At 45.3% G+C, this 27,947-nt stretch overlaps 1 protein-coding gene and 2 long non-coding RNA genes across 5 annotated transcripts in view; 1 reads left to right on the top strand and 2 right to left on the bottom strand.

The window, feature by feature from the left end:
* The window catches only part of LOC310702212, a 610,091-nt gene that overhangs the window by 4,692 nt on the left and 577,452 nt on the right, over positions 1–27,947 (top strand). The window lies entirely within an intron of this gene.
* Positions 1–27,947, bottom strand: part of LOC310702171 — a 93,169-nt gene that overhangs the window by 1,123 nt on the left and 64,099 nt on the right. The gene's annotated exons all lie outside the window — the stretch shown is intronic.
* Positions 17–26,992, bottom strand: ACOX2 (acyl-CoA oxidase 2). Of its 3 annotated transcripts, none has more exons than XM_083492030.1 (16): positions 26,720–26,992; positions 26,071–26,140; positions 24,279–24,457; positions 23,271–23,433; positions 20,439–20,590; positions 19,585–19,692; positions 17,943–18,062; positions 16,662–16,777; positions 16,016–16,188; positions 13,975–14,137; positions 12,208–12,398; positions 9,569–9,730; positions 7,885–7,990; positions 6,015–6,232; positions 2,727–2,859; positions 17–192 (listed from the first exon to the last, which is right to left on the bottom strand). In XM_083492030.1, exons 3-16 carry the CDS (start codon positions 24,436–24,438, stop codon positions 130–132), a joined length of 2,028 nt encoding a protein of 675 aa, XP_083348156.1. In that variant the 5' UTR covers positions 24,439–24,457; positions 26,071–26,140; positions 26,720–26,992; the 3' UTR covers positions 17–129. The 3 variants fall into 3 exon arrangements, with proteins under 3 accessions (XP_083348156.1, XP_083348154.1, XP_083348155.1); XM_083492028.1 differs by having other exon boundaries at positions 24,279–24,439; positions 26,720–26,932; XM_083492029.1 differs by lacking the exon at positions 26,071–26,140 and having other exon boundaries at positions 26,720–26,932.

The following is a 27,947-nucleotide window of genomic DNA, read 5'->3' as shown; positions in this document are numbered from 1 at the left end:
TGGACAAGACTCAAAAGGCAGTCGGCCACTACATTTTATGGGTTTACATTAATCAATAAACGTTGGTGTTGCTTTGAGAGCAGCAGGGCGGGGGGGGGGGGAGCTGCCTCTCTGCTTCATTTCCTCCTTTCACAGCTTGGATAGGGCGTTCCGGAAAAGCGGCTTCAAATACGTCTCAAAAATCCGGTTGTCCTGTTGGGGAGACAGAAAGTGAGTGTCAATCGCATAGACAGTCAGCTACTCAGGACAGAAAACAGAAGCCATTGTGGAGGAGTCAACTTCCTGTCTAACCCTGTGCTTCCTTCTTTAGCGTCAAGACTGAACAGGGTAAAGGCAGGGCTTATGGGCTCTTGCCCAGCTGCAGAGTACAGCAATGGAACCAGTATGAAGGTCATGTTTGGAAAAGGCGCTGTAGGAAGACGTGCTTATGTGCAGTGTGTTCCTGCAGCAGCTAAGATGCAGGCCACACACATCACCTAATAATGCGCAGTAAGTGCTGAGAATGAATTAAAGAACCTCTTAATGAGGGTGAAAGAGGAGACTGCAAAATATGGCCTGAAGCTCAACATCAAAAAAATTTAGATCATGGCCACTGGTCCCATCACCTCCTGGCAATTAGAAGGTGAAGAAATGGAGGCAGTGAGAGATTTTACTTTCTTGGGTTCCATGATCACCGCAGGTGGTGACAGCAGTCACAAAATTAAAAGACGCCTGCATGTCAGCTATGTCCTCCTAAGGCCCTCAGGAGGAACACAGCTTTCAACTGCATCGGGGTCAGGCTCCCAAGCCTTGCAAATAAGCAGGGCTCTGCAGTGAGCTGTCTCATTCTCCCTTGGAGATATGCAAGAGAGAAGCATGCCTGCATTTTACCGACATTACTAATAGGTAAAGGTAAAGGGACCCCTGACCATTAGGTCCAGTTGTGACTGACTCTGGGGTTGCGATGCTCAACTTGCTTTATTGGCCGAGGGAGCCAGCGTACAGCTTCCGGGTCATGTGGCCAGCATGACTAAGCCACTTCTGGTGAACCAGAGCAGTGCACGGAAACACCGTTTACCTTCCCGCCAGAGCGGTACCTATTTATCTACTTGCACTTTGATGTGTTTTCGAACTGCTAGGTTGGCAGGAGCTGGGACCGAGCAATGGGAGCTCACCCCATCGCAGGGATTCGAACTGCCAACCTTCTGATCAGCAAGTCCTAGGCTCTGTGTTTTAACCCACAGCACCCAAACTCTGCAGCAATAAAACCTGGATTCTATTAAGTGCACAGTTAAGCAAATCGTGCAGATGATTTCCCTATTTTGCAGAATCTATTCTCAGTTATTGAATCATGGTTTAAAAGAAACCCACAACTGCTGCCCCGTTTCTCCCTCTGATTTTAGTCAAGAGCTGTGCCCCTCTTTGGCTTCCCTGTGATTCTGGTTTTGCTGCTTGGGGGGAAATCCAAAGAACAGCACACCCTGTTGGCTGCTGGGAGTCCTATTAAGCTCCCACTGCGGCGCTGAAGATTGTTAGATGCTGACAATGTACTTTCATGCTTCTCACTATAGTCGCCAGAGGTAGAAAATTGCCTTTCCTAAAAACAAATGTGCCCCATAGCAAATTTGGTGTGCCCCCTCACCATTCTACATAGCATTGTGGAGCGCACACAACTCTTTATCTAAATGTGCCTTGACTCTCTTCCTGTTTCTCCATCTTTCTGTGTGTTAGATGATCTGTGTTCTTTTCACTCACTGCTCTTTTTTCGTGGCTAATGCCATATCACCCCTCAACTCTCCTTATTTCCCCCGCCTTCTCCAAAACTCCCATTAGCCCTCCCCTAAAAATAAAGCTTGCCCCGAACCACCCCAAACTCACTCTCCCCCTGCATTTCCCTGCCCTGTTCCATCTACTGTTTACGATGCTCTGGGCTGCTTGTATTTTGGGCTAAATCTGTCACAACAGTCTAGAATTCTGCACCGTGCAAGTCCAAACTATGAATTGTGGAATGCTAATATGCATTAAGTTATGCAAATTGAACGCAAATGTTTAATTTGTGCTCAGTCTGCATAGATTAAACACAAATGTGCTTTCCATAATTAAATTTTATTTCGGCTCAGTATGGAAAGCAGGCTTTGCCCTGCTCTAGTGCAGCATGCCAATTACTGTATTTTTCGCTCTATAAGGCGCACCCGACCATAAGACGCACCTAGTTCTAGAGGAGGAGAACAAGAAAAAAAAAGTTCTCTCCCTCTCTGCTCAGCACCTCTCCAGCAAAGCAGGAGGAGAAATGGAAGGGGCTCCATTTCTCCTGCTGCTTCTCTGAAGGGGCACTGCGCAGAGAGGAAAAGCTGCACAGCGGCTCTCCAGCGAAGTGAAGCCAGGGGAGCAAGAGGGATTGACCCCTCTTGCTCTCTTGGCTTCAGCAAAAGCAACGCGAAGCCTCCTGAGCACAGCGGGAGCGCTCCCGCTGTGCTCAGGAGGCTTCGGGAGGCTATCCCTGAAGCCAGGAGATCAAGAGGGATAGGTGCGCACTGATCCCTCTCGCTCTCCTGGCTTCAGCGATAGCTGCGCACCCTGCATTCGCTCCATAAGACACACACACATTTCTCCTTACTTTTTAGGAGGGGGAAAGTATGTCTTATAGAGCGAAAAATATGGTAATTCACGTTAAACGGGGAAGCACCGGTAGGCCTCTCCTTTAAGTTGTCTGGATGCCTGTTGACTTTGGCCTGCGCTGTTCTCACCTGATGGTTGGTTGGTGACTTCTTGGCCCACTCGTAAAGCCTCTGATAGGCTTGACCGTCGTAGCAGCCAAGGGCTGAATTTAAATTTGCGTCTGAGAAATCAAATGCATCCACTAAGGGCACAGCATCTTTCCTGAAAAAGAGCAAAGGAATCTTAATGAGCCCCAATATACGAGTCACAATTTCTACTCCATAAAAACCAAATAAAACTTGCTCTGCACCCTAGAAGTGCCAGAAAGCTTTTTTGTTCCTTCTGCAGCATAAACATTAACTCTGTCCAGTTCTGGGCACCACAATTTAAGGAGGATATTGACAAGCTGCAATGTGTGTAGAGGAGGGCGACCAAATTGATCAATGAGAAACGGTTGAAGGAGCTGGGCATATTTAGCCTGGAAAAGAGGAGACCGAGAGGGGATAATAATAATAATAATAATAATAATAATAATAATAATAATAATAATTTATTGATACCCCACCCATCTGGCTGGGTTTCCCCAGCCACTCTGGGTGGCTTCCAACAGAATATTAAAATACAATAGTCCGTCAAACATAAAAGTTTCCCTAAACAGCGCTGGCTTCAGATGTCTTCTAAAAGTCTGGTAGTTGTTTTTCTCTTTGACATCTGGTGGGAGGGCGTTCCACAGGGCGGGTGCCACTACTGAGAAGACCTTCTGCCTGGTTCCCTGTAACTTGGCTTCTTCCAGCGAGAGAACCGCCAGAAGGCCCTCGGAGCTGGATCTCAGTGTCTGGGCAGAACGGGATATGATAGCCATCTTCAAATATCTAAAGGGTTGTTACATGGAAGATGGAGCAAGCTTGTTTTCTCCTCTCTGGAGAACCTCAACCAAAGGATAAAAGTTACAAGGAAGGAGGTTCCGTCTAAACATCACAAAGAACTTTCTGAGAGTAAGAGCTGTTCAACAATGGAACAGTTTCCCTCTGGAGGTGGTAGACTCTCCTTCCTTGGAGGTTTTTAACCAGAGGCTGGATGGCCATCTGTCATGCATGATCTAGCTGAGATTCCTGCATTTCAAGGGCATGGACTAGATGTCCCTTGGCATCCCTTCCAACTCCACAGTTCTAGAATTCTATCAATATCCTGCTACAGCATGAGCAGGGCTGCAACGCTGATAATTTGGCTAATGAAGACAAAGACAGAAGGAGCCCCTAAAAGCTGGACACCTAGAACATTTACAGCTTAGAAGGAAGTGCCAAGATCCTGAACTGGACTGCAGGCAAATTGGCCGTCAGTGCAAGTCAGCCAAAACAGGAGCGAGGTGCTTTCTCTTTTGTTCCCATAGTCATTTAGCACAAAGGTAAGCTTGTAGTCTGTAAAATCAGGGTGGCCCTGTGCTGGCTACCTGAGTGAAGTTTTCAAACAGCCTTCAAGGGCTGTTCCATGTAAAGCGCATTGCGGTAGTCTAGATCAAATGGCATTGTCAATCAGGGAGCACAGGTCTGTGGCCTGCCAGGTGTTGTTGGGCTCCCAGTTCCTATCAGCTCCAGCTAGGAGGGCCAATGGTTTGGGATAATAGGAACTGTGATTCAACCACAGCAGGATGGCTATAAGTTTCCTACCCCTCTCATAAATGAACTACCGTATTTTCCTGTGTATAAGACGCCCCCGTGTATAAGACACCCCTTATTTTTAGGGACTCCAGTTTAAGAAAATGGGGGGGGGGAATTGCCCCTTGTATAAGACAACCCACAGTTTTCCACATAATTTTAAAGTAAAAAACCCTAGTCTTATACATGGAAAAGTACAGTAATTGTAGGCCAAAATATCTGGTAGGTTGGGTGGTCTGACAGGAGACTGTCCTTACTGCCTTCTTATTTACATCTTTTGGCTATATCTACCTCCATCGCTAGATAATCAATTTGTCTATTGACTGCACAAATAAATCTGTTCTCAGAGCTAGGTATGGAAGATACTATTTTGATATCCAGGGGCACCCGTTGCTTTGGGTTTTATAACCCAGAATAAACCCTGTAGTGTTATTCTATGCTGGGTAGATATATTGTGATCCCAGACAAATGAAAGGGGATACACATGGGATAATTGAAAATAATAAGAAAATGCAAGTTTCACAGGGGAGCCAGCAGAACAATTTACTTTACCATCTATCGGTTACAGATTGTGTCTCTTTAATTTCAATCCACCAAGGTAAATCCCGAATATAATCCGTTAATGGCATGCAAACAATAGCTTTATCTTTTAATGCTTTTACGCTTTGTGGTGAAGTCATGACATCATAGTCACCCTCCTTATTGGAAGTGATTTGATAAAAGTCTTTAGAGTAAATATTTCTGACTTCTTTTAAAAGCCTACGTAGCTGATTTTGAATCAAAACCACCCGGCGGTGCTGAGGCATCCGCTTCCGTTGGGAAACGGAGAGGTCGCAGCTTCTGCGCTTTTCAAAATTTCAGAACCAGCAGGAACGCCAACGCTTATTGCAATATCTTTATCTGATTGTTTTTATTAAAAACAGACAAGATCTCAATAAGCCACAAGAGACGTCATCGGAGTAGGAAACTGACCAAAAGGTCAAAGAGACATTTTCTATTTGACGGGTGAATAATGGCTTTGTAGCTTCAATGCCATTCAAGCATACCAAATTGACAAAGGCCACATACATTTAAAGCAATCCTAACCCACTTGAGCCTCAAAGAATCCTGGGAAGTGTAGATTATTAAGGATGCTGACAGATGTTAGGAAGACCCCTATTCCCTTCACGGAGCTGCAATTCTCAGAATGGTTAAGCATTCCATCCCTCTTCCCAGGACCTCTGGGAATTGTAGTTCTGTGAGTTTCCTTCTTCACCCATCCTAAAGATGGGCAGCTTGCTAGTTTCATATACAGTGGTGCCCCGCAAGACGAATGCCACGCAAGACGGAAAACTCGCTAGACAAAAGAGTTTTCCGTTTTGGAGGTGCTTCGCAAAACGAATTTCCTATGGGCTTGCTTCGCAAGACGACAATGTCTTGCGAGTTCCTGCTGTTTTCCCCCCCCTTCCCCCCCTTTTCTAAGCCGCTAAGCTGCTTATCAGCTGATCCGATCAGCAGATAAGCCGCTAAAAGCCGCTAATAGCGCTAATCCGCTAATCCGTCAATGGGCTTGCTTCGCAAGACGAAAAAAACCGCTAGACGAAGAGAATCACAGAACGGATTCTTTTCGTCTTGCGAGGCACCACTGTACAGTATTGTTTAATAACTGTTACAACACAATGTATGTTCCAAACATGGAACCAATGGCATTAAGCCCTTAGCAGAAAAAGAGGATAACCTCACCGAACGACAGCCAGGAGATCCAGGTACGATTCGGTCACCATGTCAGATTGCTTTGTAGAAAGGTAGCCATCCTGCACAAAGTCTCCCAAGTCAGAGAAGATCCCATGCAGGGCATAGAGGTCGCAGAGATGCTTAAGGACCCTCTGGATAGCAGCCTCATTTCCAAACGTCTCCAGCGCTTTGACAAATTTTTCCACCACGATGTATTGGCTGTGAGCCTGGCAAAGTAAAAACAGCTAGAAGCAAGCACCATTCACCTCTGCGCGATAACTCGCCTTGGGGGGGAAGTGTTGGCATTGTGGAACGGGGTTCCACTCCTGGGCTATGTGGTTTCTCATTTCAAGGTCACAGCTGCCAGGAATTGTCTCCGGCCTAATTGTTAGAGGTCACAGCACCATTATAAAGGTAAAAAAGGTTAAGGATCCCTGGATGGTTAAGTCCAGTCAAAGGCAACTATGGGGTGAGGCGCTCATCTTGCTTTCAGGCCGAGGGAGCCGGTGTTTGTCCACAGACAGGTTTCCGGGTCATGTGGCCAGCATGACTGAACTGCTTCTGGCACAATGGGACTCCGTGACGGAAGCCAGAACGCATGGAAATGCCATTTACCTTCCCGCCGCAGCAGTACCTACTTATCTACTTGCACTGGTGTGCTTTCAAACTGCTAGGTTGGCAGGAGCTGGGACAGAGCAATGGGAGCTCACCCCATCGTGGGGATTCGAACATGGTTCTGTGAGAGGTCTCCTAACAACTCTCAGCATACGACAGATCCTAGGTTTATTTGTGGGAAGAGGGCTTTACATGCCAAGGTGACCGCAGTGCCTTTCAGACTCAGCCCCCAGCTGAGTGGGAGCTGATTCTCTCTAGTGTGCTCCCACATGACTGGGGGCTGTGTCTGGCATGCCTGTGTTTCCACAGCAAAGGCATAAACCTGCAAATCCGTTCCTCACTCCTTTCCCAAAACCTCCACTCCACTACTCTGTCTATTATGGGGTCTTGCTTCCACAACTCTTAAAAGAAATCCTGAGCGGGGTTAGGTGGACTGAATTTAAGCGTCGCTCCCCACAGCAGAAAGTCCCGAAACGATTTACAGTGATACAAAATGATCTCTCGTCAGTTCTTTCTACTGTTCATCATCACACACACCCATTTAGGGAAAGTTGTAGCTCAGGGGAAGATCACCTGAGGGCCCCAGCTTCAATCCTTGGCATCTCCAGGCAAGGTTATTTTTATTTATCCGTTTCATAAAATGTATAGACTACTGGATTGTTAAAAAATAAAAACCCTCAAAGCGGTTTACGAAAAGACTCCCCCAGAATTTGCTGGATTCTAACTCCTATCAGTCCCGGCCAGAATGATCAGTTGCCAGGGATTATGGGAGATGAAGTCCAGCAAGATCTTGAGGGTCAAAGGTTAGCCACTCCTCCTTTAACAAGGTGCTTCTTAGATCTAGAAACATCAGTATCATGTTCTTATACAAAACAGGGCTTTTAAAAAATGGGATCTAGATGCAACACAACACATCAGTACAGTGGTACCTCAGGTTACATACGCTTCAGGTTACATATGCTTCTGGTTACAGACTCCGCTAACCCAGAAATAGTGCTTCAGGTTAAGAACTTTGCTTCAGGATGAGAATAGAAATCATGCTCCGGCGGCGAGGCAGCAACAGGAGGCTCCATTAGTTAAAGTGGTGCTTCAGGTTAAGAACAATTTCAGGTTAAGTACGGACCTCCGGATCGAATTAAGTACTTAACCTGAGGTACCACTGTACTGATGATGATGATTGGCTTAGTTTTTCAAGTGCAGTTTACGAGACAGGATTCCTGGCAGAAGAGCCAGTAGTGGGTGAAGCTACAAAGTTTTTACCAACCATGGCAGCCTGGGCAAGTTGGACAGAGCACCTGTTCCAAGCGTCATGCTGTGCCATTCCCTGCTGAACCAAACCCTGGAGTTTGACAGCTACGTTTCTTGCAACTCTGTAGGGAAAGATTAAAATAATAATAGTAAGTTATTATTTATACCCCACCCATCTGGCTGGGTTTCCCCAGCCACTCTGGGCGGCTCCCAACAGAATATTAAAAACACAACAAAACATCAAACATTAAAAACTTCCCTAAACAGGGCTCCCTTCAGATGTCTTCTAAAAGTCAGATAGTTGTTTATTTCCTTGACTTCTGATGGGAGGGCATTTCACAGGGCGGGCGCCACCACCAAGAAGGCCTTCTGCCTGGTTCCCTGTAACCTCACTGCTCGCAGTGAGGGAACCACCAAAAGGCCCTCGGAGCTGGACCTCCATGTCCGGGCTGAATGATGGGGGTGGAGACGCTCCTTCAGTAGCTATTATAGACACCCAAAAAACTGTCACAATTTTGCAAATATTTATGGCTATTTAAAAAAAATGCACCTAAATGGCAGAAACAAAGGTCTGGTCTGCACATGGGGGAGAATGAAGGTGACAGAAATCTGGGCTGTATCATGCAGGTGTCTTCACCAGTTTTGAATGATCCATGATGTAAAACACAAAAACAACTCCATGCAAATTAAAACAGCTCTTGGAAAAAAATGTTGGAACTTTCCCCCCAAAAAAGTCATGTGGCCTAAAGTGATGGCAATCCCTACTACTACCGCCTAAGAACTCTACAACCCTGTTTTGATGAATGTATAGCTTGGGCAATATGCACATGTACCAGCTTCTCTCCACAGTAGCTCTTACCCCGCTTCTAGATTTTTTGCTCTATAAGATGCACTTTTTCCCCTCCTAAAAAGTAAGGGGAAATGTGTGTGCGTCTTATGGAGCGAATGCAGGCTGCACAGCTATCGCTGAAGCCAGAACAGCAAGAGGGATTGCTGCACAGGGATTCAGAAATTTTTTTCTTGTTTTCCTCCTCCAAAAACTAGGTGCGTCTTATGGTCTGGTGCGTCTTATAGAGCGAAAAATACGGTACAAATAAGTCCCCTGTTATATGATGAATTTATCCTGCGTTCAGAACATTTGCATCTTGCTCTTAAATTGCATTTTATTGCATTACCCGTTTGCACCCCATAGATTTGAAATTGTAACAAGATAAAATACAACATAAGAAGCAAAAGAAGCAATAAAAATGCAATTAAAAAAATAATATGTTTTTAATGCAGCCATGACCCAAACTGCCTGAAAGAAACTCGCAATTCACTGGTGGGGCACAAACTACAGTTCGAGAATCCCAGATATAAAACATTTTAAAAAGCATTCTAAAAACAGTTAACACATTCAACTAGTAATTTCAGGGTCGCGGGGAACAGTATCTTTCAGCCTTCAAATAGGGCTTATGTAATCAGCCCTTCATCAAGGGAGTTTCGGGGAGCAATTGTAATATCACAAAACAGCCCCATGAGGTAGGTTAGACTGATACAACTTGGCCCACAGCCTTCCCTGATCATGATTACACCTTATTTGATCTCCTGTTGTTTATCATCCTGTGCCTTTAAGATGAGACATGCAAGAAATCCCCCCCCCCCAAAAAAAACCACACCACCCAAGCAAAACTGTTGGGTTCCAGCATCTCTGTACCAACCTGAATGCTCTGTGCCTGTAAGCTTCAGTGTAAACGTCAGGATTGAGGAAGTCTCTCTTTTCCTGGGCTTGGCATTTCCCAAAGCTTTCAGAAGTCAGGTAAGCAACTGATGAAGGAAGAGGCTGTCCGCTTTGTGCCATCCCAAGGCACTTGATCAGAAACCTAATGACAAAGAAAATGAAAACTGAGCCACATCCTCATCCCAGAGGCATCTGCTGAACTACACAACTTGTTTCCAAACACTTATTTTTCAGCGGTTAAAAAGCAAGGCCACAGATAAGGCAACGTTTCTGTACGACTCATGATACAAATAACTGGAAAACAGGGTAGTTAATAGGCAGGCCAGGGGGGAAAAAGATATTTAAGAACATAAAGGTAAAGGTAAAGGGACCCCTGACCATTAGGTCCAGTCGTGGCTGACTCTGGGGTTGCGGCGCTCATCTCGCTTTACTGGCCGAGGGAGCTGACATTTGTCCGCAAACATTTTTTCTGGGTCATGTGGCCAGCATAACTAAGCCACTTCTGGTGAACCATAGCAACGCACGGAAATGCCGTTTACCTTCCCGCCGGAGTGGCACCTATTTATCTACTTGCACTTTGAGGTGCTTTTGAACTGCTAGGTTGGCAGGAGCAGGGACCGAGCAACGGGAGCTCACCCTGTCGCGGGGATTCGAACCGCCGACCTTCTGATCGGCAAATCCTAGGCTCTGTGGTTTAACCCACAGCGCCACCCGCGTCCCATTTAAGAACATGCATCATGGCTATATCTCAGGATATTGACTCTGCTGCAGAATCCTCAGCAACTCCTATCTTGCATTCTTAAGTGTGCTGGGTTTGCAACCCTACTTGTTGGCAGAGAAAACACAAAAAAATATATTTGTCAGGATCACTATTCCAGAGTCTCCTACAAAGGCCCACCCCCAGGAGGCCACTAGATTAGTCACTCAAAGACTCTAGAGTACAGACTTCCCACAAAATACCTGCTGCCACCAGCAGGCCTCTCCCTTTATATTCTTACCCAAATACATCTGCACAAGCCACTTGGGATGAGACGTGTGGACCTTAGAATCCACCCAGACCAGAACACAGTTTAAATGCTAAGCAGACAATTGATTAAGGAACACAACATCCAGAATAAGCAGTTATTGCATACAGAAGATTCAATGGTATTTCAAAAACAGCTATCCTCTTTTACAGTTGCTTGCTCTCTGTCTGCCTGTCTCTTTCATCTCATTCTCCATTTCTTTCTGTCTCTTGCAGTCAGTCAACTGTCATTTTCCAATCAACGCTCAATTTGCTTAAGTGATTTCTAATCCCACTTTTCATTAAAAATAATCCTAGAGTGGTGTTATCTGCCTATCACTCACTCGTAGCTCCACCCAACATCTGACTCCATTCCTCCACTGTCAATCATTCTTCCACTCATTCTTCTGCCAGGCAGAGTCTGCAGAAGAGAGAAGAGTTACACCTGCACACTTGAGCACTGCATATCCTGATTTTCGGCCCATAACATCTCACACAACACTATCTTTCCTTAATCCTTATCTTAGTCCCCAGGCACAACAGCAACAACCAAATTATGTAATCCTTCCATTTTCTGAAATTAAGAAATCCTGTTTCTTGAGTCTGCGAGAGGTTTTAGTTCTGGCCAAAATGACAACTTTCTCTTCCCTCACAGAAAGGTGGCTGCAAAATACGCTTCAACAGCATTGACCGCTGAGCAATTGGAATGTGCCCTGAATTGGAATGTACAGTTCTCTACATGAGAACTGTAAACACCTAAAAAAAGGATGCAATCCGTGTCAGTTTTTCCCAGTTGCTGAGTTTGGAGCTCGTCATTTCAGAATTTTGGAGTGTCAAGCACTCCCTTAAATAAATCCGCATGGAGTTGCTTCATGCACAACAACTTTGGCTGCCTAGTTTCAAGTAGGTTTTTTTAGGTGTTTTCAGTTCTCATGTAGAGAACTGTACTTTCCAAATTTCAGAAAATGGACCAGTTACATATGAAATGTCTGTGCTCTGTGGGAGAGTTTAAAGGTACAGTGCAAAGTAACAATACAAATACAAGGAGATTGGAATGGGTGCGGGTGGCGCTGTGGGTTAAACCACAGAGCCTAGGACTTTCCAATCAGAAAGTCAGGGGTTCGAATCCCCGTGACGGGGTGAGCTCCTGTTGCTCTGTCCCTGCTCCTGCCAACCTAGCAGATCAAAAGCACGTCAAAGTCCAAGTAGATAAATAGATACTGCTCCGGCGGGAAGGTAAACGGCGTTTCCGTGCGCTGCTCTGGTTCGCCAGAAGCGGCTTAGTCATGCTGGCCACATGACCCAGAAGCTGTATGCCGGCTCCCTCGGTCAATAAAGCAAGATGAGCGTCGCAACCCCAGAATCGGTCACGAATGGACCTAATGGTCAGGGGTCCCTTTACCTTTACCTTACAAAGGAACAGACAAAATACAAATAATCAGATTAAACAATTAAGGTCTAATTCAGAGTTCAGACCCCCCTGTATAAATGGTTTCAATCATGAAAATAAAACGTGAAACGTATCGTGGAAAAGCTTCTGATATCTAAAGTGGCTTTGGCAAGGGCCTCGGAAGCAAGATGGAAGACAGATTTGGATAGATTTTCAGTGCAGTTACCTGGCTGTCTGCAGGAGGAGGACAGTGTTTTCCCCCTCATAGGTGCAACCAGCCACCTGCCTGGTGAATAAAGAAGGCAGGCCGCTGAGAAGAGAGTAGCCGTGGCCCCCACAGGCCTTCCGACAAATCTCGACTCCGGCCGAGCAGTAGTCTGTAGCGATGACTTTAATTCCTGCAGCAAGAGCATGAAGCTGTGAATTAAGGCAGAAAGAACAGTGTTAAGAGAGGACCACTTCTGCATTTCCCATTCTACAGAACAGCATCTCTGGAACAGTGACGTATGAAATGTCTGTCGGTTTATATCCTTTCCTATTATCCTCCTCCTCAGCTTAAATTCATAGGTCATATTTTATGGCTGCGGGAGTGTTACCTGTCCTAAATTCTTGGGATAGGTTACAAAACTTATTTGCAATCAGACCAAAGCATAAGCATGACAGTGCTCTACAGCGGCTAGAGCAAGTTTTGTTGATTCCTGTGGGAGTCAGTTAAAACCAATTAAGACCTTTTACTGGACACCAGTGAGCCCTTAAAAGTGCTGGATTTTGTGCAACGTCAGAAACTCTGGTTTGTATTTATGGAATTAGCCACATTATCAATGATACTGGGAATATCCAACATGGCGGCCTCTGGATGTTGGTGGATTCTGGCTCCCCTCAGACCCAGACAGCATGGCCAATGGTCAGGAATGTCCAACGGCATCTGGAGGCCATCAAGGTGACTGTCCCTGAACTAAACCCTGAAACTGCAGATTCAAATTCACTTAACAGATAATTCAATCACGAGCACAGCACTGAGTACATGCTCCCCTGAAACTCTACCATTTCAAGATGGCAAGTGTGTTTGTAATGTGGTGGCACATGTTTGCATGAACCCTGCATGTGAAAAGGGAAGTACCTCAGGAGCAAAGGTTTCCGTCTAGCTTTCCACGTCTAGTGAGTGTTGTTTTTGGAAATGTGGGAGAGGCACTCGGCTTTGCCAACACCCAGAGCTTGAAACAGCACAGTTTGAAGGGAATGTAACACTTGCCTTTCCTGCATATCTAAAATCAGCTTCAACAGCCAGGTTTTTACAAGCAGGTTTGTCAGTTGAGGGGGGAAAATACATCAGTTTAGGAGGGAAATCCTGCAGCAGCCACACCACTTGTGTCACTTTTAAAATAAACTGTTACTTTTTCTTAGTCTGTTTTATTCTTGTGGATTGTTTTTAGCATTGTTTTACTAATATTCTATAAGAAGGGGGAGAGTTTTTATTGTTGTAAACGGCTTTGGATGGGCTTTGCATGTAAATATTTTTAAAGTACAGTGGTACCTCGGGTTACATACGCTTCAGGTTACATACGCTTCAGGTTACAGACTCCGCTAACCCAGAAATAGTGCTTCAGGTTAAGAACTTTGCTTCAGGATGAGAACAGAAATCGTGCTCCAGCAGTGCGGCAGCAGCAGGAGGCCCCATTAGCTAAAGTGGTGCTTCAGGTTAAGAACAGTTTCAGGTTGAGAACGGACCTCCAGAATGAATTAAGTTCTTAACCTGAGGTACCACTGTAAACGTAGATAAATATCACCTCACACATCTGATTGCAAATCAAGCAATGCGGATATATGTCTGAAGTAGCCCTCTTCCTGATACTTCTTTTCTTTTTAAAAAAGATTTCAAAATCTTCTGGGTTTCTTCTTCTGATCATTTGTTTGTTTTATTACACATCTTTCAAAGTTTAAAGGTTTCTAAAGGAAGGCTTGAAGGGGTATTGCTTATCTTTCTCCACGTTACCTCAGGGAGCAAGTCAAACTTTCCTTCTGTGGTTTCCATGTAGCCCCTGTCAAAGAAGTCCCGCAGATATTTTGCAACGAAGTAAAAGGCATAGGCGGTTGCCAGCTGAGGGAGAAGCTTCTGTTGCTGGGTCTGATAGTCAAGAATCTTTGCCTCCCGGTCACTGAGGGGGGAGAAAATGTTGCAGATTATCCAAAACGAACCGCAAATGAATAACCCCCATTTACCCGAAGGAGTTTCCATTTTGCATTTCTTCTTTCATTCTGGGAAGCCAGCGCAGGGCGGCCAATTTCTGTCTCACGAACTGACCCAACCACTTGCCCCAAAAACATCCACTCACAGGTGGTGACCGGCTTAGCAATGAGATCTTATTCCAATGTTATCAGGACAGCATTTTCCACCTGACTAGCTTAGGGGGCCAGCGGTGGCCATGCGGCAGGTAGAGGGGCTGATTCAAGTAAGTTTTTGCGCTAGTGGAAGCCGCAGAAATGAGTCCCATTCCAGGAAACATCCCTTGTCAAAATACATGGAGGTAACTTGAAGTCTGCACGTGCACATTCTAACACCTTTGAAATAAAGATAATGGCAGTGAACCAGATTTAAACAGAGGCTGTTTTCAATAGCCTTAATGTACACACACAGAATCCAGGGTTCCCTCTGTTTGTGTCTTTCCTGACCTGAAATAAATTCTGAGCCAGCATGAACACAAAGATAGGTATCTGTGGTCACAGAAGGAGGAAGAACATATTGAGACAAAGAGACACGGTCACCCCAACTGTTTGGGAAACAGCGTCCCCTTCCAAAGTAATAATAATAATAATAATAATTAATTATTTGTACCCTGCCCACCTGGCTGGGTCTCCCCAGCCACTCTGGGCGGCTTCCAACAAAGATAAAAAATACCGTATATACTCGAGTATAAGCCAACCTGAATATAAGCTGAGGCACCTAATTTTAGGACAAAAAACTGGGAAAACTTATTGACTCGAGTATAAGCTGGTTCACCACACCACAAACCTGGTGGTGGCAGCAGTGGAGGAGGAAGAACAAGCAGCCCAAAAGGGCTGCTTTTGGGCTGCTCGCTCCTCCTCCGCCACCGACGACAGCAGCAAAGGTGGTGGAGGAGGAAGGAGCCGCTCATCCCTCTGCCACTGACTCTGCTGCTCGCAAGAGCAGGCATAGGAGCCCGGTTGGGAGAGGCACAGTGCTGCGCGCCTCTCCCAGGCGTGGCTCCTGTGCCTGCCCTTGCGAGAGGCGGGTGGCGGTGGAGGTCCGAGTGGCGAGAAAGGGCTCCTTTCTTGCCGCTCGTCCCTCCGCCTGCCTCACTCGAATATAAGCTGAGGGAGGCTTTTTCAGCATAAAAAATATACTGAAAAAGTCGGCTTATATATATACAGTATATACAGTACATTAAAATGTCACACATTAAAAACTTCCCGAAACAGGGCTGCTTTCAGGTGTCTTCTAAAAGTCGTTTCGTTATTTATCTCCTTGATATCTGAAGGGAGGGTGTTCCACAGGGAGGGTGCCACCACCGAGAAGGCCCTCTGCCTGGTTCCCTGTAGCTTTGCTTCTCGCAGTGAGGGAACCTCCAAAAGGCCCTCGGAGCTGGACCTCAGTGTATAGGCTGAGCGATGGGGGTGGAGACGCTCCTTCAGGTATACTGGGCCGAGGCCATTTAGGGTTTTTAAAGGTCAGCACCAACACTTTGAATTGTGATTGGAAACGTACTGGGAGCCAATGTAGGTCTTTCAGGACCCTTGGGGCACCCGGTCCCTCACACTAGTTTCCCAACCCCCCTTTTTCTGGCCCCCACCCCACTCCTGGATCCATCAGCTTCACTGCCTCTTCACCATTTGCAAATTCATCTGCTTGCTTAATAGTTTAAGTAGCTGTATCAAGAAAACAAGGGGTGGGGATTAGGGGCCGGAACACCGAGAGTTGGTGTGAAAAGAGGAAAGCAATAATAAAAATAGTCAACGGAAGAGCAGGACATTTAATGCATCCCTGTCTGGAACCAGGCCCTCAATTCCCGCCATACCCGGGCTTTAACTCAGACTGCCGGCGCACTGCGGAATATCGGATTGCAATGGTGCATGCCTTCATCAGATTGGGGACAATTTCATTCTGAAGCATGAGGACACGGACCACAATCATAGTAAGGTAGTTAATTTGCGCAGATCCTTTTTTCATATACCGGCCATCTGGCAGGACCTGGAAATTGTGAAATAAAAAAACAACAACAGGAGGTGTGTGTTAGCAAAAGCAAAATTTAAGTCCAGTGCTCAGAACTCTGAAGCATTTACAGACTCTGCAAATGTCTTTCAGACAGTGGTTTTTTCCCCTTCCTGTCACCGGTTTCTCTGTCACCTCTTTTTTTGCTGCCCATGGCAGCCATTTTGTGCTATTGCCCACAGCACTTTTATCAAAATATGACTACTGGCCCCTCATTTAAAACAAACAAATAAACCATGAAAAAGCACTGTTTTCAAACATTCCTCGATCACTATGATGACTAGTCTCTTAAAAAAAATGAAAAAAGAGAATGAAAGTTCATGAAGATTCTTGACATTCTGTCTTCACCACCTGATAGATTCCATATGAACTTCCACACATGAGAGAATAACTAGAAGCCTTTGCTATGGTGCAACTGATGACACCTGTTTCATATCCACAGCTAAGTTTACCTGAGAGAACTTGGCCAGCATGTTTTCCCTCGGAATCCGAACATTCTTCAGCAAGAGAAAGCCATTGTCAACATTTTCAAAGCTCATTTTGGGACCAATATCCCCTGCAGTTACTCCTACGGAGCGAAACAAGCAAGGATTCAGACAGACAGACAGGTTTAAAAAATTGTGCAAATTTTCCACAAGTTTCTTTTGGAAATCAGGATACATAACCCAGCATTCTGCACAGTGATGTGGTTAGACTATGGACTTAATGGTCTTATGCCCACCAATGAAAGCACACGTTTCTTCTGCCCAACAGAAAGCACTGAAAAATTTATGAACTCTTTTTTATTAATCCTCCCAAATTAGACAGCAGTATGTACTACTTCACTTACAGTGCAAGTCTATGTATGTCTACTCAGCAGAATACCCCACTGAGACAAATGGGGCTTTACTCCCAAGTAAGCATGTACAGTGGTACCTTGGGTTAAGAAAATAATTCTTTCCGGAGGTCCGTTCTTAACTTGAAACTGTTCTTAACCTGAAGCACCACTTTAGCTAATGGGGCCTCCTGCTGCCGCCGTGCCGCCAGAGCACGATTTCTGTTCTCAACCTGAAGCAAAGTTCTTAATCCAAGGTACTATTGCTGGGTTAGCAGAGTCTGTAACCTGAAGCATATGTAACCTGAGGTACCACTGTATAGGACTACAGACATTACCTTCAAATGGTAGTAAGCCGGACACCCTTTCCCCCTAAATATTCTTCCTTATTCTGTCCACCTCCTTTGCACCCCCTCATTTTTTGCACCTGTCAATAATATTTTAATACTTTAATAGATTGGCTAATGTATTTCTGTATGTAATGGTGTCTGATGAACTCTGCTATTATTCTCTCCATTTATTTTTCATTTTTCACTATTATTATTATTATTATTATTATTATTATGGCACAGCCCCAAAAGTGATGAATATATCTGACCCACATGACAACATGAAAGCATTTTTCTGAGCTTAAAAATAATGTTGGAAACCAGATTTATTTTTGCATTTAGAGGGCCCTTTGCTCATTCTGATGAGAGGGGCCCAAGATTGCAATTGCAAGGAGTTGAACTAGATTGAACCTTAGGATCCCTTTCAACTCTCCAGTTCTATGTTTCTATCTCCCAAGCCTGCCCTGATGGCACCACTGATTTCAAGGCACCCCTGTTTCTGATGGTCAAAGCCCAGCATTGGCAGGCTTGAAAGAGATAAAAAAACACCACCCAGTAGAATCGTCTCGGGACTCTCTGGAGTAAGTCACCTGGTTCCAGAGAATGATCTCGGAGGCTGCGGATCTGCACCATGAAGGGATGCATGCCATACGACCTCCCTTTCAGGTAAAGCTGAGCAAAGACCACAGCGTGAGTCGCCGTTCGTCCCACTGTAAGGGTGAATGGAGGGTGAGAAAAATAAGTCATCAATTCCTCAAAAAGTTAAGCGGCATTTTCAGAACATAAGAACAGCCCTGTTCAAAGTGTTGGTGCTGACCTTTAAAGCCCTAAACAGCCTTGGCCCTGTATACCTGAAGGAGCATCTCCACCCCCATCGTTCAGCCCGGACACTGAGGTCCAGCACCGAGGGCCTTCTGGAGGTTCCCTCACTGTGAGAAGTGAGGTTACAGGGAAGCAGGCAGAGGGCCTTCTCGGTGGTGGCACCTGCCCTGTGGAACACCCTCCCATCAGATGTCAAGGAGATAAACAACTATCTGACTTTTAGAAGACACCTTAAGGCAGCCCTGTTTTTGGAAAGTTTTTAATGTTTGATGTTTTATTATGCTTTTAATGTTCTGCTGGAAACCGTCCAGAGTAGCTGGGGAGGCCCAGCCAGATGGGTGGGGTATAAGTAATATTATTATTGGATGAGGCCAAAGGCCTGTGAGTGCAAGAGCAATTCTCCTCACCTGCCATTCCCAGCTACAGTGACATGAGAACATAGCCTATGTAGCTAGAAACCACTGACAGTCTTATTCTCCATGAATTTCTCCAAACCTCTCTTAAAGAGAAAACTTTTCTCTTATCTACTTTCTCCACATTATACATAATGTTACGCACAGCTAGGCCGCCCCCTACTACTTGATTTCTTCCTAAACTAAAAATGTTGCAACCTTTCCTCACAGGAAAACCTGCTCCCATCCCCCCCAATCATTTTGGTTGCCCTTTCTCAAACCCTTTCCAGCTACACAATCTCCTTTTTGTTGTTGTTGTTAAATCATTTTTATTATTTTCCAATAAAAAACATCCAATTAACTTATCAAATCATAATCCAATTAAACTAAAAAAACTAAAATAAAAAAGACCAAATTATCATCCAAATTATAATTATTAATTTTTCGGGACTTCCCAGTCTGGACCTTGAAGCTTATCTCCAAATCTCCAAGTCCTGCCTCTCCTCATTGTTTCCATATTTTTCACATCTCGATTTTAACGCTCACAATCTCCTTTTTCAGGTAGGGTGTCTGGAATCGTACACAGTATTCCAAGTGTGGTTGCACCATAGATCTGTATAATGGTACTATGATACCTTTATATTCCAGCATTGACCATATTCAAAGCTGCAATTAGAGATGCAGATTGGGAAGACAAGTAGCCAGGGGTTTGGGAAGGGACTCTGGGTTCATCTGGACTTCCTGCATGTCTAGACACAAATCTGGGATTTAAAGCTTTGTACCCGAGCAATGGTACAATGTCCTGGCGCTTACCCCAGGAAAACCAGTGTTTTCCTGCTGAAACGCAGCAAATGGAAAGCAGGTTTTACTCTGTATGTTTTACCAAGTGAATTCATTCATAGTGTTCCACTTACACTTTTAAAACACACAGCTATAATACACCCTTTAAAGATTTCGGAAACAACGAAAGCACAGAACGAACGAAAAGGCCCCACCCCTGAGTGTGTTTGCTACCTACAATCTCCCGGCCACCACTTCATGGCAGATATGCTTGGCGTGTTGAGAACAAACTCCTGGGTCGCAGCATCAAAGGTGGCTGTTGTCTCCAATCCCCGAAGGTAAGTTCCTTTAATAACAAAGAACACGGTTTCTCAGAGCATCACAAGACCACCAGCAGATTCCACATTCACTAGTCAGGCCCACAAATCCCAGCCGTGCTGTTCTCAAGACTGGGTGCAACTTCTCCTTTTTTGTAAGCGAGCTCCACCCTCACAGGCAACTCAATTTTTAATTTGGGGCTTTCTTGACTCAGGGTCACTGCAGCCGGTGCTATTTTTCTATAAAAACAGGTGCCAGAAATCACCATGGACGCCTTCCTTGTTCTCTTATAATGGCAATTGCGCCCACCTGAGGGTTGCTGGAACTGAGTTCCGGCAAGTTCCAGCTGGAAAATAAAGCCCTGAGTGTGGCTAACCCCATTTCCCCATGACCTCTATTCTCCAGCTGTCTTTTAAAAAACGAAAACAAAAAAATAGGGATCTTCCCTGCAATCAAAAGTCAGGTGTTGAACTTGACAGTTTTAGACTACTAGCCATTTTCCTCTTGTGGCCTTCAGGGAACAGAGCCCCTAAAACACTGCCAGACAATTGCCAATGGTCAGAGTCTTCTGGGTGGTCAGCTGCCCACTCTGCGGCAAGGAAAAATGCCAGCTGGAGCTGCCTGGACTCAGACCTGGGGGGTTGACAGCAAAAGTTCCCCACAACTACTCGGGAGCAATTGCTACATTAGGGCCCCATTGGCACAGTGGAATTTGACCTTGTGGTGTTTGGATGGATTCTGACCCTAAGAGCCAAAATAAGCTAGGAAACTTACCATGACCCAGTTCAGTCTGGGCATAGGTCCCTACGATGTAAAACTTTTCTGCCAAAGGGAGCCACTTAGCGAGCTGTTCGTCTGTGGCCAACCCCATAAGGCTCTTAACAAAGACCACATGGACGTTGAATGCCAGGTTGGCAGAAAGAACCCTGCAAAAGGATATACAATTCCTGTCATCTCCTTGATCTTAGTCCCTAAGTGTATGATCCCTGCGCAGAAATGCAAAATTGCAAAGCGCAGGGCGATACCATCAATGGAGAACGTGACATTTCAGTGGGGCATTTAACTTCACAACAGGGACATGACCCCTGTCTTCCTCCTTGTGGCGTACTGCTCCCTGGTAGATACGGCTGATAAAAAGCACATTTGGTCCAAAATTGAACCCAATCTTTGTATTCAATTTCATAACCTAAATCTTGTTCCCACCTTAACATATTCTTACTTTTAATTTCTTGATCTATTTGTATATTATTTAATAATTTATACATTTTTTTGTTTACTCTGTAAGATTTCTTTATCTAGCTTTTTTAGATCAAGTTAGAAAAGCACATTTTCAAATAGCCAGTCAACATGGCCTAACATTACCCGTTCGTTCAGTTCGCCCACAAAAGCCATTGACAGCCCTCACTAACTCATTCCCGCAGCAGCTTCTGCCCTTACCCTCCTGCAGTATAAATCCAAGGGGCTCCCACAAATACGGAACAATATATATTTGACCTCACTGGCTTCTACAGTACAGTTCTACAGTGCCGTCCGATGCAAACGGGACTTACAGTAAGTGTGCACAGAAAGGGGAAAGGGGCTTTTTTCAGCTTGAGGGTTAGGTGCCAGTGGTGAGCATTGCCAGCAACACAAACACACACACACAATGGGTGGAGCAGTGGATGAAACTTTCACCTGTATGCAGTAGGCTACATGCCAATTATGCAGATGTCTGAGCTCTTTACAAACAGTAAAGGCAATTAAGAGGCATTAGCATAGTTCAAGGACATGTTCTAACCTGGCAACCACAGAAGGTATGGAGCAGAGTCAGTGAGGGGGGGCGGGCTAGGGAAAATCCCAAGAGCAGGGAAGGGGGGAGTTTTGGCCTTGTATACGTGAAGGAGCACCTCCACCCCCATCGTTCAGCCCAGATACTGAGGGTCCACCTCCGAGCGGTTCCCTCACCGCAAGAAGTGTGGTTGCAGGGAACCCAGCAGAGGGCCTTCTTGTTAGTGGTGTCCCCCGCCCTGTGGAACACCCTCCTGTCAGCTGTCAAACAGACAAGCAAATACAGTCATACCTTGCGTAACAGATGTTTCAGGTTGTGTTTTTTCAGGTTACAGACTGCTGAAACCCGGAAATACCAGAACGAGTTACTTCTGGCTTTCGGCGGTCACACATGCACAGAAGCGCCAAATCGTGACCCGTGTGTGCGCAGATGCGTCGCTGCGGGTTGCGGATGCTGTGGGTTGCGAACGTGCTTCCCGCATGGATCACGTTCGCAACCTGAGCGTCCACTGTATCTGGCTTTTCGAAGACACTTGAAGCCATCCCTGTAAAGGGAGGTTTTTAATGTTTGATGTTTTACTGTGGTTTTATGGTTTGTCGGAAGCCACTCATATAAAGTGGCATATAAAGTTGTTGTGGTGGTTGTTGTTAGAGATGGAGGGCTGGAAGGTGTCCTTTGGGTTTCCCATCCCTAGCTAACCATGTGTACTCAAAAGTACGGTAAGTCCCTATTTAATTCAACAAGGTGTACTTCCAAGTAAGCAAAATTAAGGCTGCAACGTTACTTTCTGTTCATGTGCTTAAATTTATACACCACCCTGATTGCAACTAGAACCTCTAAGCGGTTTACGAAAAACAAAACGGTAATGAAGTAAAAGCAGATGTTTTCTTTAAAAAAAAAGAACTAAATAGACTTAAAATCAATAATTAAGCTAAACATAGATTGAAGAACATGTCAGCTTTTAGGTGTCCAGATAGGCTTGCCTGAACAAAAATGTCCTTAGCAAACACCGAAAAGGATACAGTGAAGGAGGCTGCCTGATGTTCAACTGGCAGGGAGTTCCAATGTGCAGGTGCAGCCACGCTAGGAGATAGACTTATTGCAAGTATAGGTCTAATATTGCATAGAACCTGCAACAGTGCCCATTCTGAGGAATGAAGGGGTCCAGTGGGCTTATATGGGTTAAGGTGACCCATCAAGTAAGCTGATCCTAAGCTGCTATGGCCTTTATATGCTAATACTAACACCTTGAACCCAGCCCAGTAACCAATCAGCATCCAGTGCAGTTTTCTGAACAGCCAGGTGACATGTTGACAGGGTCTCACTCTCGCTCGCTTTCTGCACTAATTGCCGTTTCCAGATCAAGTGCAAGGGAATCCCTACATCTCACGATGCCGATGTTGAAGTCACAGGTGCCTGAACTACAGTGCTCAAGCTCTCCCCCCATACATTTCCTTTTCCCCTGTGCTTTTTGAACCCAAACCCTTTCACATTCTACGGCTGCCCAGAATGAGGCAATATGGTCATAACTGCTCCTTTTGTGTATTTAGAAACATTGACACGTTGCTTGATTGTAACCGAACAAAACCTCGCAGCAGCTTACAAAAATAATAAAAATATAGGTAAATTTTCAAATCAGATGTGGCGTCCTCTCAACTCTGAAAAGGTATAGGATCGACAACAGGTAATTCTGTCTGCCACAAATTCGCACACTCTCTCAGAAGCCAGAGATTTCCCTTGACTATAGCAAGCCGCCTCACCTAGCTTAGGTGAAAGCAGGCACTTTTTTTAGACAGCTAAAATACAATTCTAGCAGCATTTTATTGTTTTCAAATCACCTGTTGCAGTAAGCCAGTTCAGGTCCGCCTGTTGCCCATCCCATTTTGGCCGCCATCTTTGAGAGGTGAACGGACTTCCTGACAGCATCTTCGTATCTTTCATTCTGGCTCATGAAGTACTGGTTTTCTAGGCTGAACACCGGATCACTCTGGATCATGGCTTCTGCAGAGTACACAACGATCCTTTAAGCAGGCCGAGGCACAGGAATCACACACAGGAAAACCAAGCTGCAATTACATTGATGTTCACTACGAGATTTACAGAAGAAAATGCAGTTCTGGCAGTGAAGCATCTATAGCAGGCTTCCTCAGCCTCGGCCCTCCAGATGTTTTTGGCCTACAACTCCCATGATCCCTAGCTAGCAGGACCAGTGGTCAGGGATGATGGGAATTGTAGTCTCAAAACATGTGGAGGGCCCGAGGGTGAGGAAGCCTGATCTATAGCATTTTACAACGCAGTAGAAACCTCCAGGCCATTCACATTAGCTTAAGGTTCTTTTTCACCGAATCACTGAGTCGGGGGTGACCCAAAAGAGGCCATCTTAGTCCAGCCTGCTGACAACTTGTATGAAATCCACCATCATTTAATGCATATAAGTTGATGGGGGACAGACTACTGCCAGCATGTTAATTCCAGCGCTTAAAAGCTTGTGCTAGCTGTTCATACATTACTGGACAAGGTTCAAGGTTCTTGCACAACCACTGTTTTAGCTTTTGCACAAACTTAATCAGGATGAATGTGCAATGAACAGGTCATGCTGGAAGAGCCTCTTTAAAATCAATCGTCTCACCAGTCCAGTTTCTGAAGACTGCAAAAAATACAATTAGTTTGGCTACGCCTTTTGTTGCAAACAAAATTATCCAGCTCCAAAAATTGTTTTTAAGCGCTGCGAAGGAGGATACACCAAAAGGCAAACGATGCATAGTTCGGGAAGCATTTAAAATAGCGTATCGTCAACGTTCAAAATAACACAAATACCGGTACTTATTTCCATGTGGACAACTTACCCACTGTCCTCCGCATCTGTGTCTTTTCAGCACCTCCATCCAGTATATTGGTCAGTCGTTCGACACTGAAGGAGGCCGTTTTTCTTTCAATGTCAAGGTCAGGGTTCACAATTTGTCTAGTGGAATTCTGGATGTTTTTATTTGCATTCCACGATGCCATTCTAAACGTTGGTGGAATGCTGAAGAGACAGAGGAAATTAGTTACTGAGCATTTGCAGAAGTCTTATAATGAAGTTGTGGGGTTTTATATTCTTGTCTGCAGAACTGATGCTTCTTTAAGACGGCCCTTGAATGGCTATCAACACAGCCCCATGTGCACTTTACTTCTGAGTAAATGTGCGCAGGATTGCGCTCTTTGAGCACATCTTTAAATCAATTGGCCCCACCTTGAGAATATGATAATCTAGGAAGAGCCTGCTCATAATTATAATCATGGGTAGGCAAACTAAGGCCCGGGGGGTTGGATCCGGCCCAATCGCCTTCTCAATCCGGCCTGCGGACGGTCTGGGAATCAGTGTGTTTTTGCATAAGTAGAATGTGTCCTTTTATTTAAAATGAATCTCTGGGTTATTTGTGGGGCCTGCCTGGTGTTTTTATATGAGTAGAATGTGTGCTTTTATTTAAAATGCATCTCTGGGTTATTTGTGGGACATAGGAATTTGTTCACCCCCCCCAAAAAAAAAAATACAGTCCGGCCCCCCACCAGGTCTGAGGGACAGTGGACCAGCCCCCTGCTGAAAAAGTTTGCTGACCCCTGTTTATAATCATTGGCTGAAACACTGAGATCCCTTGAACGTGTGCCCAACTGCAGAAATCACCAATGAGCTACTGGCCACTAGGTTTGAAAGGGGACCGGAAAAATTCATGGGTACTGGCAGCTGGTAGTTATGAAGTTTATCGTGTTTTAGTATTCTGTTGGAAGCTGCACAAAGTGGTTGGGGAAACCCAGCTAGACGGGTGGGGTATAAATAATAAAATTGTTGTTGTTGTTGTTGTTGATCATCATCATCTTATTATTAAATATACCACCACTGGGTTCATAGGCCCCCATGCCTCTCAATACTATCTGCTGGAGAATAACAGTACTCAAAGATACAACAATTGGAACCAGGTGCAAAACAATGACAAAGAGAGAGAGACTTGAGGACCACAGTGCCTCTGAGCATATGTTCAGCCCAGGAATTTGTTTTCAGAACCGGAACTGATTTTTGTTTTCAGAACCGGAACTGATTTTCCAGTCCTCTCACACAAAAAATTGACTCCTGGTCCCCAACCTTCATTTCATCAACCTTTTTTTTTGGGGGGGGGGGAGATTTTTGCTGTTGTGGCTATTAAACGATTGGCAGTCAGAATCCTTGCTGATCTATTGCAAACCAAAGATCTGCCAGTAGATCACAATCTACTTTCTGCAAACCCTATTTTAAGGGTTAATAGTTCCTGGGGGCTGGGGAGACCTGTCCTCTTTATAAAGCCAAGTGTACTTACTTTGCCTCTCAAACCCCCCCCCCCATTTCCTTGGCACGGTGCATTAAACCTCTGCTTTGTACCTAAGGACACAGGAGTTATTGCAAAACCTCAAACTTTGTGCTGATTGCAGCTGTAGATCTCACACTGTACCCTCTTGCACAACAAATTTAATGCCTGTGCTTGCACATCCCAAGGTACATGTTTTTCCTTCTGCGCACACCCAACATGGGTTAAACATTTTCAAAGCTGCGAATTATTATTTTGCAATAGTAAGCCTTTCCTTAAAATCGCACTTTCTGTAAAGCTGATAGGGGAATTTCCCTACCTCTGATCTCAAAAGAAACGTCTCAGACAGGAACAACCCGGGCGATATCCAGCGAAGACCCTCGTGGCACCTTTAAAGTTGAACAAATTTACACTGTATAGGCATCCCTGGACTAAATCGCCCTCCATCAGATGCATGCAACGTCGTCCCGAGTTGCAGGTGTGGGTTTTTGAGCGTTGCTGGGTTGTAAAAACAGGGAGGCAGGGAGGAAATGTAGTGCGGAAAAGCACAGGCGGTGATAACTGTGTGGCCGTTCACGCTCACAATCAGAAATTAATAGAACGGTAGAGTTGGAGGGGGGACCCTGGCGGTCATCTAGTCCAGCCCCTGCAATGCACGTATCTCAACTAAAGCACCCGTGACAGCTGCTTAAAAACCTCCCGTGAAACCTCTGCTGTTTCCGACGGGCAAAGTGAACTCAGCCGGGAGATACTACCGAGAAGTTAAAAGTCCCACCGAATTGGGGGGTGGGGGTTTAACTCCCGGGAAAGTGAGTCCAGCTCCAGCCAGGTTCCCCTCATAGCTGTCAACTTTTCTTGCGAGGAATCCTACTGGGAAAAAGGGAATTTCCCTTTTAAAAAAATGGAATTTTTGACAGCTCTGGTCCCCCCCCCCCCTCCGCACACGTGGGTCGTGCAAAGTGACTTACCGCCCTTCGCAAAGGGGAACCCTCGCAAGGCTATTTCCTGATCCGAGCTGCGGACGGAAAGACTTCCACTGCCGAGCGCCTTGCTAAGTTTGAATGCTCTTTTTTCCCCTTCTTTGCATATGCGCGTCTATGGTGTTTTCTCCTCCGTCTCTATCGTACTGGCTGAGCGGGCAGACGCGTGTCGCCACCGCCTTCTCCTGGCCGGAATGCCGAGCTGCTCCCGGGAACAGAGGAAAAACGCCAAGAAAGCTCTCTCTTTTTTTTTGCCTTCTCAGATCAGAGGGGTTGTCTCTGTTAACAGGATCAGAGTTCATCCTCATGTAACAGATGATGAAATCAAGGCTTTCTGCTTAACTCCATCTTCCCCTAAATGCTCTCAACCAAGCAGTGCCGGATTTACTACTACTACTACTACTACTAATAATAATAATTTATTATTTATACCCCTCCCATCTGGCTGGGTTTCCCCAGCCACTCTGGGCAGCTTCCAACAGAATATTAAAATACAGTAATGCATCAAACATTAAAAGCTTCCCTAAAGAGGGCTGCCTTCAGATGTCTTCTGAAAGTCTGGTAGTTGTTCTTTTTGACATCTGGTGGGAAGGCGTTCCACAGGGTGGGTGCCACTACTGAGAAGGCCCTCTGCCTGGTTCCCTGAAACTTCGCTTCTTGCAGAGAGGGAACCGCCAGAAGGCCCTCGGCACTAGCTATGGCCTAGGGCCTCACTCTCTTGGCCCCCCCCCCAAAAAAAAATTAAAGGAAAAAAAACTGCATGTGCATTTCCAAAATATAAGATAAAAAACAAATAAAGTAAAACGTACATACAGCAACAGTGTTTTGTGTTGTGTAGGCTTCTATGATGTAAGTCATGGGCCCCGCCTGCTAGCCTGCTCCCTAAAATATCACTGGCTTGCTTATTTCTATATATAGGGTGCTTACATTCTGCATGGACTGGTTGCAGGGCAACATGTGCAAATGGCTTTAGATACCCATTAGGTCCATAAATTACCATATAGCATATATTAAACACCAAAAACAGCGACAATTTGTTGTTGACAAAGGACAGCTGGACATACAAAGGGCCCCATTACCTTCAGTAGCTTAGGGCCTCATCAAACCGAAATCCAGCCCTGGCTCTCACCCAAGGGCCACGTGTTGAGATGCCTGGACTAGATGACCCTCAAGGGACCCTTCCAACTCTACAATTCTATAATTTTTTTAATATTAA

Source organism: Podarcis liolepis (genome assembly GCF_965112155.1).
Source record: "Podarcis liolepis genome assembly, chromosome: 2".
NCBI lineage: Eukaryota > Metazoa > Chordata > Lepidosauria > Squamata > Lacertidae > Podarcis > Podarcis liolepis.
This window is presented reverse-complemented; position numbering and strand designations above follow the sequence as displayed.

Bases quoted from the DNA above. Each gene is read 5' to 3' on its own strand.
- ACOX2 (XM_083492030.1), bottom strand. From the start codon at position 24,438: ATGGCATCGTGGAATGCAAATAAAAACATCCAGAATTCCACTAGACAA. The intron at 16,778-17,942 runs GTGACTTACTCC...TTCGCTCCGTAG, and splicing joins AGATCATTCTCTGGAACCAG to GAGTAACTGCAGGGGATATT. The intron at 9,731-12,207 runs GTAACTGCACTG...CTTTGTCATTAG, and splicing joins CTCCTCCTGCAGACAGCCAG to GTTTCTGATCAAGTGCCTTG.